Source organism: Pyrgilauda ruficollis, unplaced genomic scaffold, assembly GCF_017590135.1.
Source record: "Pyrgilauda ruficollis isolate IOZ18807 unplaced genomic scaffold, ASM1759013v1 scaffold34, whole genome shotgun sequence".
Taxonomy (NCBI): domain Eukaryota; kingdom Metazoa; phylum Chordata; class Aves; order Passeriformes; family Passeridae; genus Pyrgilauda; species Pyrgilauda ruficollis.
This window is the reverse complement of record NW_024524822.1, coordinates 6,632,006-6,645,589: the sequence shown is the minus strand read 5'-3', so window position 1 is coordinate 6,645,589 and position 13,584 is coordinate 6,632,006. Positions and strand designations below refer to the sequence as shown.

The window sequence follows — 13,584 nt, the reverse complement described above, 5'->3', positions numbered from 1 at the left end:
TTACAGCACGTGGGTATGGGGTGATGCCTGTTCTGGCTGGAACAAGCTCTGCATGCACAGCCCAGCCTGGGCAGGCACAGAGGAGCTCTTCCTCTGTCTGCCCCTGGTGCAGTGCTCCTGGCAGGGGCAGGGTGCCATCCACTGCACACCCTGCTGCCCTGGCCCTGCTCTGTACTGGCACTAATGCCTGATGCTCCCATTTTGGGACTCCTGTCCACAGGGACCAGGCATTGGGACTGCAAGCGCTCTGCAGTCTTGACATCTGCGTTCCTGTTTGCAGTGTGTGCTTTCTTCAAATTCCATCCTCTGTGCCCATGATAATGCCCAAATCCTTTGCAATTCCAGGCCCTACAGCACCTTGTCCTGCAGATGAATTAGCACAGCCTGACTGCATGCACATCTCTGTTGGGGCAACATCAGTTTTTGTAGTGCAATTTGCTTTTCTTTCAGCTGCAAATAATCTATTTACATTGTCCTGGGATGGATTTCCTGGAACTCAGCAAGGACAGAGGATCTGCAGCACCACAGCATGTGTTGAAACACGTGTGTTCCTCATTGGGAGGGCAGAGTGACCTGCCTGAGCAGCAAAGACAGAGCAGGCATCACCTCTTGCCATCAGATCTTTTTTAAGCATCCCCAAGGTCCAAACTATATTTTCCCTTGACACATTATTGATAGCTCCTGTCCCACAAGCAGGTGTTTTTCACTGACCCTTTTATGAGGTACAAGCCTGAGTGCTGCAAGTGGGAGCCAGGGCCAGGCTGGTGGGGACAGGGCAGTGTCACTGCTGCTCTTGTGCCAAAGGGTCCATCTGCTGGTGAGGACCAACAGCACAGCATTTCTGGAAGTTCACTCACGCCAAAATGTGTCCATGTTCTCCTCTGTACATCTGCAATCAACTTCATAAGAAGCTTCTTTTTCTGAAAGCAGGGTTGACTGAGGCTTTCTTGCTTTTTTGCCTAGATCTGGTGCTGTACTGTGAAGCCTTTCTGACTACATACAGGACATTTATTACCCCTGAAGAGCTCATCAAGAAGCTGCAGTACAGATATCCTTTCATGAGTGGGAGTTCACTCCCATCAGGAATCAGAGCTGGATGGTCAATGTGGAGGGAGCTGGTGGCAAGTTTTTGGTGAAAAGCCTGCTGGCAGCACGGTCAGTGATGTGCCCTGATGGTGTCCCAGGCAGGAATCCCTTCACCTCCACTCTCTCCAGTGGGAATTGCTGCAGGGCAGGTTCAGTCACAGTGGGTACTGGACCTGAGTTGTCTCCTGAGGGTCCTGGCAAGGTAGAGGAGCAATTCAGCTTTTTTGTATGTCACTGGGGAACTGGACTTTTATTTGGGACATCTCGTTTGTGGAGTGGGGACCAGAAAACCTTTTGCCTTCCAGAGGGGCCACGGGCATTGCCTGCATGGGAAAGTGTAGTTTAATATTAGAGATGATTAAACCATCAAGGCTTTCTCTCTCTTACTGCAATAAATTCAGCCATGAAGATGCTCTTGGCCTCCCAGTCCTGAGCTGAGCTTGTCACTGGTAACGAGGCAGGGCCCTGATGTGCAGGGTGAGCATCCCTGGCAGGGGAGGGAAAGGGCCTCTCCCTGAGCACCCTGCTGCCTTTCCTTGCCCTTGGCTCCGGGGCAGGGTCTGGCTCTGGTGGCTCTGGTGGCTCTGGTGCTGTGCAGCCACGTCAGAGGGAGCCTGACGTCACCGTGTCCTGCCGCAGCTCGTCAGTGCCATCTGCAGCAGAGCTGCTGCTCTGGGATCAGCAGCCAGGGACACAGCACGGCTCAGCCCGGTGACAATCCTGCCTGGGGTGTCCCTGCAGGCCCTGCCAGTGCTGCCTTACCAACAACCTTGTTCTCTGTCCCTTTGTCCACCTGGCAGAAGGTTTTTCAGCCTGTGCTGTTGCCCCTGTCACTGTTCCCCTTGCAGCAGATTGGGCAGCCAGGAAGGTGGAGGTGACATCTGAGATCTGTTGAGACCAGATGTCACAGACCAGTGGGGGAGATCACTGTAGGGAAGTGCTGCTCATTAAATTCCACCTTAGAGAGAGCAATTTCAGGGTACACCTGCTCTCAATTCTATGAGGTGTCAGTACCTCCTCACACCCCCTGCTACCAGCACCTGGTGTCAGTTTAATGCCAGCTTAGAGCCATATCAGTGTCCCTTATCTCCTGGAGATCAAACACCAGTTTCCATCAGGACAGAACAGTGTGGTGTTCTGATGTGGCTGCCCCATCCCTGGAAGTGTCCAAGGCAAGGCTGGATGGAGCTCTGAGCGACCTGGGACAGTGGAAGGTGTCTCTGCCCATGGTAGGGAGTGGAACTGGATGACTATTAAGGTCCCTTCCACCCCAAATCATTCAATGATTTTATGATTCCTTGAGGCAGTTGGGATGCTGGTCTGGCTACACTGAGTTAATTCTTTAATTTGCAACCAACATATGAGAAGTTTTGCCACTTCCCGGACACGTTCAAGAAGCGAGTCAGTAAGAACACCTTCTTCGTGCTGGTGCGAGTGGTGGATGAGCTGTGGTGAGTTGCCTTCTTCATTTTGGGATGCAGGGTCAGTAAGTCACAGAAATCTGGCAGCTGGGAAAGTGTGGGTTTTAAGGAAGATGTATTTTTTTAACCCCATCTGTAATGACAGCTGAAATCCCACAACCCTGACCAGTGGGACATCTGTAGTGCTGAGCTCTGTTGGAAGAACAGATTCTTCCTGTGAGTCCTAACTGGGTCAGTGGTTTGAAAATAACAAGTGAAAGGTGAATCTCTGGTAAAGAAAGAGCTGGGAAGAAGAGGAATTTCAGTCACCCAGTTCTACTGGTGGGAAAGAGCAATGAGACTCAGTACAGATACAAACCCCAGCGCTCAGTGTCTCAGCTCTGATGCTTTCCCTGCATTTCCCACCTTCCTCTCAGCTTGGTGGAATTGACAGAGGAAATCCTCAAGCTGCTGATGGACCTGGTGTTCAGGCTGGTCTGCAGCGGGGAGCTGAGCCTGGCTAGAGTGCTGCGCAAGAACATCCTGGATAAAGTGGATCAGAAGAAAATGCTGAGCTACGCCAACTCCATCAAACCTCTCGCGGCCAGAGGGGTGGCAGCCAGGTGAGGGGAGGTGCACCTGACCATATCTGTGTCCTCTGAGAGCCAGGACACTCCTTCCCTGGGAACACAAGAGTTTCCTCAGTTCAAAATGCAAGAAAGATAAGAAAACAGGTCACGTTTTCTGAGCCTTTGTACTTCCTGGTTGTTTTGCACAGGCCAGGGACACTGCATGATTTCCACAGTCATGAAATAGCCGAGCAGCTGACCCTGCTGGATGCTGAACTCTTCTATAAAATCGAGGTACAGAGATGAGGATGGGCTGAGGGCAGTGGGAGGGTTTGGACCTTCTGCAGTGTCTGGTGTTCCCTGCCAGCTCTCCCAGACACCTGCTGGATTGTAGGACACAGCTGATCTTGTGCCAGCAAGTCGCTGTGAACAAAGGCTGCAGCTGGGAATCTGCGGGTAGAAATCCTATTTTAATGTGTGGTATTTTCCCACCCCCCTCCTCTCCTTCCTTGGCAGATCCCAGAAGTTCTGCTTTGGGCAAAGGAACAAAATGAAGAGAAGAGTCCCAACCTGACACAGTTCACAGAGCACTTTAATAACATGTCCTACTGGTAAGGAGCTCAGAACAGCCATGGCACTGAACTGTGCCTAACCTCCAATGCCTTGCAAATATTCCAAATATTCCTCATAGACTTGGGTTCCTTCATTACAAATGGGGTAATGTGTATTTTTGGCCAGGAAGTAGCTCCAGAGCACTCATCTAAGACCCCAGAGCACAGCAGAAATAAAATAAGGAGGGTCTTGTAATCCAGAGCAATTAATTATCAGTATCACTGAGCTCTTGAAACAAATATTCCCCTTGCAAATAAATTCACTCTGTGAAAGTATCCTGTCTTTGCTGTGGATTAGAGTGCTCCATTTAAGTTGGAAGTATTGTGAACTTTTTTGCATTGGCCCATCCCTATTAGTGATCAGTTTTCTTAATGAAACAAGAGGAAATCTGATCTCTGCTTAAGTAGGTTTATCATTTATTCTGTCTGGTCTTCCAGGGTCCGTTCAATAATTATGCTACAAGAGAAAGCCCAGGACCGAGAGAGGCTGCTCCTTAAATTTATAAAGATTATGAAGGTACTGGCTTGTTTTTTCCTGGGAATCACACACCCTGCTGCTTAAAGGAGCAGGGGAGTGGAGCCCTCTGCTTGGTAGAGCTGTTTGATGCTGGAAGGCTTTTCAGAGCTCTCGAGTAACTGGAACATTCTCCCTCTTCACAGCACTTACGAAAGCTGAATAATTTTAATTCCTATCTGGCCATTCTTTCTGCACTGGATTCTGCACCCATCCGAAGGCTGGAGTGGCAGAAGCAAACCTCAGAGGTGAGGAGCAGTGGGGGCTGTGATCTCTGGGGGAAGGCTAAGTGTGGTTATGTATGAAACAGCTGAGTGGTTTTACATCCCAGCAGTGTCCCAGGGTGGAGGCATGGTGCATAACTCCTCTCCAGTGGGTAAAATGCCACAGTGCTGGAAGCTTTCAGTGTGGCTGGGCATTCTGACAGCTACAGGAGTGCCAGCACAGTCACAGGGGAGAACAGCCTCCTCCTCCTCCTCCTCCTGCAGCCCAAGCCTTGGGGAGGCTGAAGGCAAAGCCGTTCCACGTGAACACCCCATGGTCAGGCTGTGTAAATCAGCTGGAGGTGTTCGCAGGATGGCATTAACTCCCTGCACTGTGTGGCTCTCTGGGGGGAGTTTGCAAGGAAAAGGGGCTTGCAGCAGGGGTGTCAGCAGGGGATTTGTGTCCTGCAGGGCCTGGCTGAGTACTGCACCCTGATCGACAGCTCCTCGTCCTTCCGCGCCTACCGAGCGGCCCTGGCCGACGTGGAGCCCCCCTGCATCCCCTACCTGTGAGTGCCAGTCCTTGCCCTGACACTGCTTCTGCACATTAAAATGGCTCCTTCAAGGCCCTCTCAGCAGCTGCTGCTGGGCTCAGCCCTTGCCTTTTGCCTGACACCTGGGGTAAGGCAGCACTGTGCCACATCAGCCCTGGAGCAGTTTGGCTGGGGCAGGGTGGCCAGCTGGGGGTGTTTGCATCTAAACACCTTTGGCTCTGCTGCTGGGGAATGTTTCCCTCTGGATAAGGTTGCCATTCTGGTGGCAGTGAGAGGCTGTTGGATGTTGTTGGGCTCCCTTTTGGCTGGCCACCCTGCCCTTTGTGACTAACCTCTGTGTCTGTTTGTCTACTCCCTTGGCCTGCTGCCCCTTTCCCTCTTTCAGAGGCCTGATTCTGCAGGACCTGACCTTTGTCCATCTGGGAAACCCTGATTACATTGACAGCAAAGTGAACTTTTCCAAGCGCTGGCAGCAGTTTAACATCCTGGACAGCATGAGGTGCTTCCAGCAAGTGTAAGTGCAGCAGTGGGGCTCAGAGGTGGCTCTGGGGACTGGGGCAGGGGCTTGGACGTGGAAGCCCCTGTGCAAGCAGAAAGGGGTCTAAAGGGGAAGGGAGCTGGAAGGAGAGCTGGGAGCAGCAGGACTCTAATCAGTCTCCTTCCCTCTCTGGGTTAGATAAACATTGTAAGGACATTTTTCTGATATTAGTTTTGAGATCCAGATAAGTTTTGCCTTCAGGTTTTGCCATTGCTGGTTCCTGTGTTCTCTGGGATATTCAGAGTTTTTTTCAGTGCTGTCTTGCAGCAGAGGCAGCAGATCTAACTGCTGATATCTGTGTGAAAAGTGCCTTTTTCCCCTCAATTCAGCAGCAGATTTTCCCCTTTGTGGTGTGACAGCACTGCCATGAGTACAGGGCACAGCCCACACACAGTGCTGGGTGTCCTGAGAGCAGGACAGGGGTGGCCCAAAGCCAGGAGAGGACCCCAGGTAGAGCCCTTGTGTAACTGCAGCTCCTCTGTGGTTTTCCAGACATTACGACATCAAAAGGAACGACGACATTGTGTCATTCTTCAACGACTTCAGCGACCACCTGGCTGAGGAGGCCCTGTGGGAACTGTCCCTGAAAATCAAACCTCGGAACATCACGAGGCGGAAAACAGATCGGGAAGAGAAAACCTAGGAGGAGGGGTTGTGCGAGGAGAATTGCTCCGCAGAGGCGCCGAGGGCAGCTATGAGACTGGAGTTCGATGTTTGTACCTGTCACTGGATGACACACCCTCCCTCCCAGCTGGCAGCCATCCCTGGGGATGGGAATGCCGGGCGCAAGGCGCCGGCGCAGCCGAGGGCAGAGATCGGCCGGTGCTCGCTGCACTCGCCCTCCTCCTCCTCCCGTCCCTCTGTGCCATGAACCAGCTTTAACCCCGGGGACAGAGCTGTGTGGAAGGAGTGTCCCACGCAAGCGTGTTGCTGGTTTGCTGGCCTGTTGCGTTCAGGTGTTCCCTGGCTCTTGTCTCCATCCAGAGCAGGGGCAGCAGGAGCTCAGCACCCACTGACTCATCTCCGGAGCGGCGTCGGGCAGCAGCGGCCGTGGAAGCCAAGGGTTGGAGTCTCCCCTGCAATGCCACCTTCCCAACGTGTTCGTGAGGATGGAAGTGTCTCCTGCTGCCTGCCAGAGGAGCTCTGCTTCCAGAGAGCTGCTTGTGTTTACAGGGGTCTCGGCTCACCCCAGATCTCTGGCGCCTTCTTCGCGGGAGGAAGGCACCGGTCGTGGATACAGAAGAGGCACTGAAAATGTGGGCAGGGACCCGCCATCTCCAGTCATCACACCCCCTCCTCCTCTCAGATCTCGTTATTTAAGCAACAGTAAATCCCTCTGAACCTGGAAACACGGACTGCCCAGGTACTGGGGTCACCTGCCTGTGACCCCGTGTCTCTTAGCGATGGTACTTAGCTTTTGCACAGGAAACGCTGTAGGACACAGACTGTACATACCTAGTGTTTAGAACCCCATGAGGATTTTTGATGCATGTCTGAATACCAATGAGTTTATAGGAAAAAAAAAAAAAAAAAGACAAGTGCAAACCAGTCTGTATAAAATCCACAACCAGTGACAATGTTGTTCCGAGTGCTGGATAAAGGAGGCTCGGGGCAGCCAGGTGGGCACTGGCTGCAGAGCAGGGGCAGGAGCCTCGTGAAGGAGCCATGTCTGGGTTGGAAGTGGGAACCTGGAAGGAGCCCTGTGCCCAACTGAGCCACCCTGTCCTCCCACCCACTCCTCTCTCCTCTCTCTGTTGCCAAATGTTTTTCTCTGGGGGTCCCCGTTGGGACCCTCTGTGCTGTGCTTTGAGAGCTGTGCTTTGGCAGGACCCCCTGTCCCCAGTCCCACCATGCTGGTGCCAGCAGGGCAGGGACAGCCCAGCATGGAAGGGCAAGGCAGGAGTGTCATTTCCCACACACACGGTGTTAACCCCAATCTGTTCAGTGTGCCTTATTCAGCCCTTCTGTCCCCCTCTGTGTCCCACCCAGCAGCCCCAGCCAGGCCATCTCACATCCCCCCTCTCTGTCCTGCTCCCGTGGTTTGTGTTTGGATGGTGGGTGTGGATGTGCCCTGCAGGTTTCAGCAGCCTTGCCAGACAAGCTCCTGTCACATGGTCACAGGTTTTTACAGGGTTCTGCAGAATCCTGCAGGTTTAGGGCAGGATTCCCAAGGAATACAGACATGGGGTTTCACAGAGCATCCTTATTTCTCAATGGCAGCTCTGTGCCTGCTAAAGCCCCTGTTTGTTCTGGGTGAATCAGAGCTGCACTCCTTTCCTTCTCCAAACAGATTGCAAAGCCTTGGCCAGCTCTACCTGGCTCTAAGGAGGGAGGGACAGCCCGGGGTTTTACCCAGCTTGGTTATTTTCCTGAAGGCTCACACAGTGGCCAAGCACAGAGGGACCCCCTGCCCATGAGGGCATCTGGGAGAGGGGAGTGTGGGGTCCAACACAGTTCTGTGCAGCCCCAGAGCAGGAGGAGCAGGAATTTTTCATGCTGAACCACAGTGTCTGAGCTAGAACACTTCAAAAATGGTTTATTTTCATGGCACTGAGGACATTGGAGCTGTGTGTTTTGTCCAGCCAAGGCTTTGCAATCCCCAAAGGCTTCCCAGGAAGTAATATCCATGTTTCCTTTGTAAATAAGATCTTTTAAAAGAAGCCCAGCATGGCGAGGTGGTGAAAAGGACAATGAACACACCCAGGATGTGGTGTGGGCTTCACCCTGGTGGCTCTGAGCAGCCCTTGGGTGCAGTGGCCAGGCTGTGCCGGGGGGGCTGTGTGTGCTGGGAGCTCTGGAATCACAGCCCTGGGGGTTCAGAGGGACAGGAGGGGGCAGCTTGTCTTCATCCAGCTGAGTGACCGCGTTACGTGAGGGGTGAGCAAGTGGCTGGCTTGGGCAGCAGCACACCCCAAAAATGGCAGTGACTGGGGTTCCACAGGGCTCCATCCCTGGCCCTGTGCTCTTCAACATCTTTACTGACAGCCTGGACACAGGACTGGAAGGGATACTGAGGAACTTTGCTGACAACACTAAATTTGTGCACCACTATATAAAAGAAAATACTAAGCTATTGGAGGGTGTCCAAAGGAGGCCACAAGGATGGGGAAGGGTCTGGAGGGGCCTCAGGAGGAGCAGCTGAGGGCACTTGGTTTGTTCAGCCTGGAGGAGACTGAGGAGAGACGTTGTGCTCTTCAGCAGCCTCAGGAGGGGCAGGTGCAGATCTCTTCACTTGTGAGCAGTGACAGGACCCGAGGGAACGGCTGCAGCTGTGTCAGGGAGGTTTAGGTTGGAAATCAGGAAAAAGTTCTTCCCCCAGAGGGTGGTGGGGCACAGCACCAAGCCTGTCTGAGATCAAGAAGTGTTTGGACAGTGCTCTCACGTGGTGGGATTTTTGGGTTGTCCTGTGCAGTGCCAGGAGTTGGACTCGGTGACCTTGGTGGGTCCCTTTCAAGTCAGCAAATTCTGTGATTCCGTGATCCCCAAGCAGTGGGAGCCGTTTCCAGGTTCTTCCCTGCACTTGAGCCCACGAGCCCAATTAGCACCAAAGGAGGTCTTGCTCTCTGCCCTCTGCCAAGCCCCCGGAGCCAGAGGCTCAGCCCATGGTGTGGGGATGGGAGGTCTCAGTGCCCCCCAGCTTTCCTCCCCCTTCACTCCTTCCTCTGCTGTCATCCCCAGCTGAGCAGTCCCAGCCACAGCTCCTGGCTCGTGTCCCACCCTCAGGCCAGGCTCTCAGGGCTTGAGGGACCCTAAAGGAGGGTCCCCTCTTGCCTGGAGCAGCTTCAGGTTTGCTGAACAGACACCATCCCCTCCAGGAGCAGTCCCTGGGGAGCAGAAACCCAGAATATGTGCAGGACTGGCCATGAGTGTGTTCCCATCTTGCAGGCAGCATCCTCAAGGCCATCACCTCTTTTTGGGGAGAGGGAAGAGTCTGAGTCCCCTCTCCACACGGGGCAGGGAGTGGGGAGAAGCGACGTCCCCAGTCACCAGCCCCCTGCCCCAGGCCTCTCCCCACAAGCAGTTCCGTTGTATTATAGATTTACCACTAACCCCCATGGTGGCATCTTCTGCAAACATTTCAGACCTGTAACTTTTATATTAAAGACAAATAAAACACCAATAACGAGCCTGCCTGCTGATCCTGTTTACAGTGCATGCACAGTCTGTGGATTAAAGTGACAATCGAATCCGCCTCTGGCGCTGGTGTGGCCTCGTGTTTTCTCATGTGCCCCCCGTGGTTTTCCTCTGCCCCTGCCTCTTTCCCCTTTATTTTTTCACTGTAAATTTCTTCCCTCTCTCTGCCAAGACGGCTTTGCCTCCATACAAGCCATACACTTGGGAGGGGAAATCTCCTGTCACCTTCTCTGGGCACCGCTGTCCCGTGTCAGGGGTTTTGGCTGCCCAGCCCCGGCGTGTGCCCAGCCCGTGCAGTGGCCGTGTGCCCGCAGCCGAGGGCTATAAATAACCCCTGCAGCGGCCGAGCTGCTCCGTGCTGCTATTTCAGTCCTGGACAGGGTTCAAAATTCCTCTGGAAATAATTGTCACGGGCCAGCTCAGGAGGAGAATGCCCAGACACTGACCGAGCACGTGCCCCCTGCGCCAGGGCAGGAATGTGGGGCTGCATCCCACGGAACCAGCTCAGCAGGAGGGGAGTGCCCACAGCCCTGTGTCCCCCCAGGCAGCTCGGCCAGTGGCACCCAGGCCAGGGCCACGTGGAGATTCCCCTTCCCTGGGGTCCTGCACGGGCTGGTGCCCACCTGCTCTTGGGAAAAGCCTGATTTCAGCTGTTGCAGAACTTACCCTGAATTTCGTGGTGGACAAAGGCCATGGCAAAGGGAGATGTAGGCCCTTGGTGTGCAGAGAAAACAGAAGCTTTGGCTACAGCTGCAATTTATTTCAATCCGGAAGCAGCAAGAGGTGGCAATACAGGGCGGGTGTTGTGTGGTGGGGTGTGTGTGTGCAGGATTACTGTAGAACTGTATACATGGGTTTGTATATTCTCACACTATTAATGACCAGTGAGGGCTTCCCACACACCTGTTACTTCTGCTCCATTTCCAACCCCAATCCTACAAGATGCTCCCTCCACACCAGAGTCCCACTGGCAGCTCCAAGTGACAGCCCACAGCAATGGGATTCAGCATCCTGCAGCAGAGCTGGATCCTGCCCATGGATCCGACACAGCTCCCTGCCCAGAGCTGGATCCAGCAGGATGCAGCATCTCCCTGCCCTGGGCTCCTCCTGCCCTGGGCTGAGCAGATGGCTGAAGGCTCCGGGGCAGCTCCTCGCCCCGCCGGGAAGGACGGACGCTGCCCTGCAGCCCCAAAAACTCTTCGTTGTCACCCATTTCCACACAAGGCTGTGTCAACTTCACCTGCCCGTGCCCCACACCCCCCCTCAGGTGGCGAGCCACAAGGAGTTCTTGGCACACGCCGCGTCCCTGGGGCTCAGGGTCCTTGTCACAGGTACAGGGACACCAGGACGTAGATGATCCAGCTGATGGAGGCGAACAACCCGAAGAGGAGGCTGATGAGGACCAGTGACTGCGCCTTTCTGGATGCCACGTACGCCTGGGCCACGTCCCCACGGGCGAGCGCAGCCCGGGTCTGGGGCAGGGGGAGAAGAGGAGGGTTTAGAAGAGACCCGCAGCACCAGGAGGGGCTTCCAGGCCGCCAGGTGAGTCCTTGCTTACCTCGTGGGAGTAGACGAGGGCCATGACCCCGGTGAGCACGCAGCAGAAGAGGGTCACCAGCACCGACTCCACCGTGTAGTCCTTGGGCCGCTGGTGCCCGTGGCCCGCGGCTGAGGGCCCCGCGCCCGGCTGCGCGGGGTACTGCGGCACGGGGTGTTAGAGCGGCGAGGCCCGCCGTGCTCCCGCCCGGGCTGCGCTGCTCAGGGCACCGCGGGAACCCCACAGACCCGGCGGGGGAGAGAGGGGGTGAGCCCCGCTGCAGAGCGGGGCCGGAACACGTCGGGGTGGGGGATACGTACCGGGCTGTAGGGCAGGGGCCCGGGGGGGAAGCCCGGGGCTGGGAAGGGCCGCGGTCCCGGCCCCGACGGGTAAATGACGGGCCCTTGCTGGGAGTAGCCGGCTGGGTAGGGCGGGTAGTGGAGGTGAAAGCTCTTGGGGTCCGGCGGCGAGTAGGGTGGAGGGGCCCCCTCGAAGGCTGAGTTGGTGACCACCGACACGGCCACGGGCCCGTCCCCGGGGGCCGCGGGGGCGTCGCTGCGGGTGCCGGGGCTGGGCAGCCCCCCGGCCGCCCCGCTGCCGTCGCCCGGCTCCGCTCCCCGCCCGGCGGGGTCGCGGGCCTGGGGCCCGGCTGGCGGCTCACCGTCCATCCGCGGAGAGGCCTGCGGGGACAGGGAGCTTCTGGTGGACGGGACACCCACCCGAGCGGTCACCCCAGGGTCGGGGTGCGATGGGGCCGCCCTCGTGCTCCCCCCCAGCGCCCCATCCCTGCCCCACTCACGCCGGTGCCCGCGGGGTCCCAACTGCCGCCGCTCGGGGCCCGGCCCGGTCCGGCCCCGCCGCGGCCCCCGAGCCCCGCGTGGCCCCCGCGGGCGGCGGGAGCGCAGCCGGGCCGGTTAATCATTGACCCGCTGTTTGCCCGGGCCTGCGGCCGGCGCCGCCCCGCAGCGGCCAGCCCGGCCCGCAGCACCGGGGAGCACACGGGGCTGGCCCGGGGGTCCGGCCCATGGAGCACAGAGCAGTCAAGAACCTTCAGTTTGTTCCTGTTTAAACGTATGATTTGGTTTAGAAAAAATTTTATTTTTAGAATATTGTATTTGCATGTAGAGTGTGGTGTGTGTTCCGGATCTATTTATACACAAAATGTGTATAAAATTCTGTGTACTGTAGCTATAGCTATTAATATTTAAAATGTGTGTGTGGATATCGCTGTCGCACCCACGCACAGGATGTGTGTGCACGCAGTGTGTACGTGTCTTACTCATGTGTGTATTGATGTGTCCCGGTGTCTCTGTGTTGTACCTTCAGGTGTTTCTTCACAGTTCCCATGTACTGCGCCCTGCATGCACCTGTACTCGGGAACAGGGGTACAACACACACGGGTACAGGTGTAAAACACACGGGTACAGGTGTAAAACACATAGGAACAGGTGTAAAACACATGGGTACAGGTGTAAAACACACGGGTACAGGTGTACATATGCACATGGATGCAGGTGTAAAACATACGGAACAGGTGTACACATGCATGTGGGTATAGGTGTCAAACGCACGTGGGTACAGGCGTAAAACTCAGGGGAACAGGTGTACACATGCACATGTAAAACACACCCAGAACAGGTGTCAAACACACACAGGAACAGGTGTAAAACACACATGGAACAGGTGTACATATGCACGTGGGTGCAGGTGTAAAACACACGGAATAGGTGTAAAACACGGAACAGGTGTACACATGCACATGGGAACAGGTGTCAAACACATACAGGAACAGGTGTCAAACACTCCTGGAACAGGTGTACACATACTTGTGGGTACACGTGTAAAACACAGGGGTAGGGGTGTAAAACACACCCAGAACAGGTGTACATATGCACATGTGTACAGGTATAAAACACTCGGAACAGTGTACACATGCATGCGGGTACAGGTGTAAAACACACATGGAACAGGTGTCAGACACACGGCACAGATGTACACATGCACGTGGGTACAGGTGTAAAACACTCACAGGAACAGGTGTAAAACACACCCGGAACAGGTGTACATGTGCACGTGGGCACAGGTGTCAAACACACTCGGAACAGATGTACACATGCACACGGGTACAGGTGTAAAACACAGGTAACAGGTGTCAGACACACAGCCGGGGACAGGCGCGCACGCACACACGCTCACACAAGGGCCTGGGTAAGACAGCGTTGTCTGTAACAAGGCAGAGCCGCCCAGCTGTCCGTCTGTCCGGCTGTCCGTCTGTCCGGCTGTCCATCTCTCTGGCTGTCCATCTGTCCGGCTGTCCATCTCTCCGGCTGTCCGTCTCTCCGGCTGTCCATCTCTCCGGCTGTCCGGCTGTCCATCTGTCCGTGCCGCTGCTCCGGCCCCGGGGCTGAGGCCGGACGCGCTCAGCGCACATGGCCACG

General features: G+C 55.4%; 2 protein-coding genes across 5 annotated transcripts in view; one reads left to right on the top strand and one right to left on the bottom strand.

The window, feature by feature from the left end:
• Positions 1–9,667, top strand: part of RAPGEF1 (Rap guanine nucleotide exchange factor 1) — a 74,267-nt gene extending 64,600 nt beyond the window's left edge. For all 4 annotated transcript variants that reach the window (XM_041475012.1, XM_041475013.1, XM_041475015.1 and 1 more), the window contains 10 exons: positions 964–1,048; positions 2,445–2,537; positions 2,924–3,109; positions 3,265–3,349; positions 3,572–3,666; positions 4,105–4,183; positions 4,327–4,428; positions 4,855–4,952; positions 5,323–5,451; positions 5,968–9,667. In XM_041475012.1, the coding sequence (XP_041330946.1) occupies positions 964–1,048; positions 2,445–2,537; positions 2,924–3,109; positions 3,265–3,349; positions 3,572–3,666; positions 4,105–4,183; positions 4,327–4,428; positions 4,855–4,952; positions 5,323–5,451; positions 5,968–6,118 (1,103 nt within the window). In that variant the 3' untranslated portion in view covers positions 6,119–9,667. The remainder of the gene's footprint in view (positions 1–963; positions 1,049–2,444; positions 2,538–2,923; positions 3,110–3,264; positions 3,350–3,571; positions 3,667–4,104; positions 4,184–4,326; positions 4,429–4,854; positions 4,953–5,322; positions 5,452–5,967) is intronic.
• A 757-nt stretch (positions 9,668–10,424) lies between these two features.
• On the bottom strand, positions 10,425–13,577 carry PRRT1B (proline rich transmembrane protein 1B). Its single transcript, XM_041475200.1, is given in 7 exon segments — positions 10,425–11,081; positions 11,168–11,308; positions 11,467–11,826; positions 11,946–11,992; positions 11,995–12,027; positions 12,030–12,061; positions 13,333–13,577. Coding segments are annotated over 7 exon segments (1,005 nt in total). The 3' UTR covers positions 10,425–10,934.
• Between the last annotated feature and the right edge of the window lie 7 nt (positions 13,578–13,584).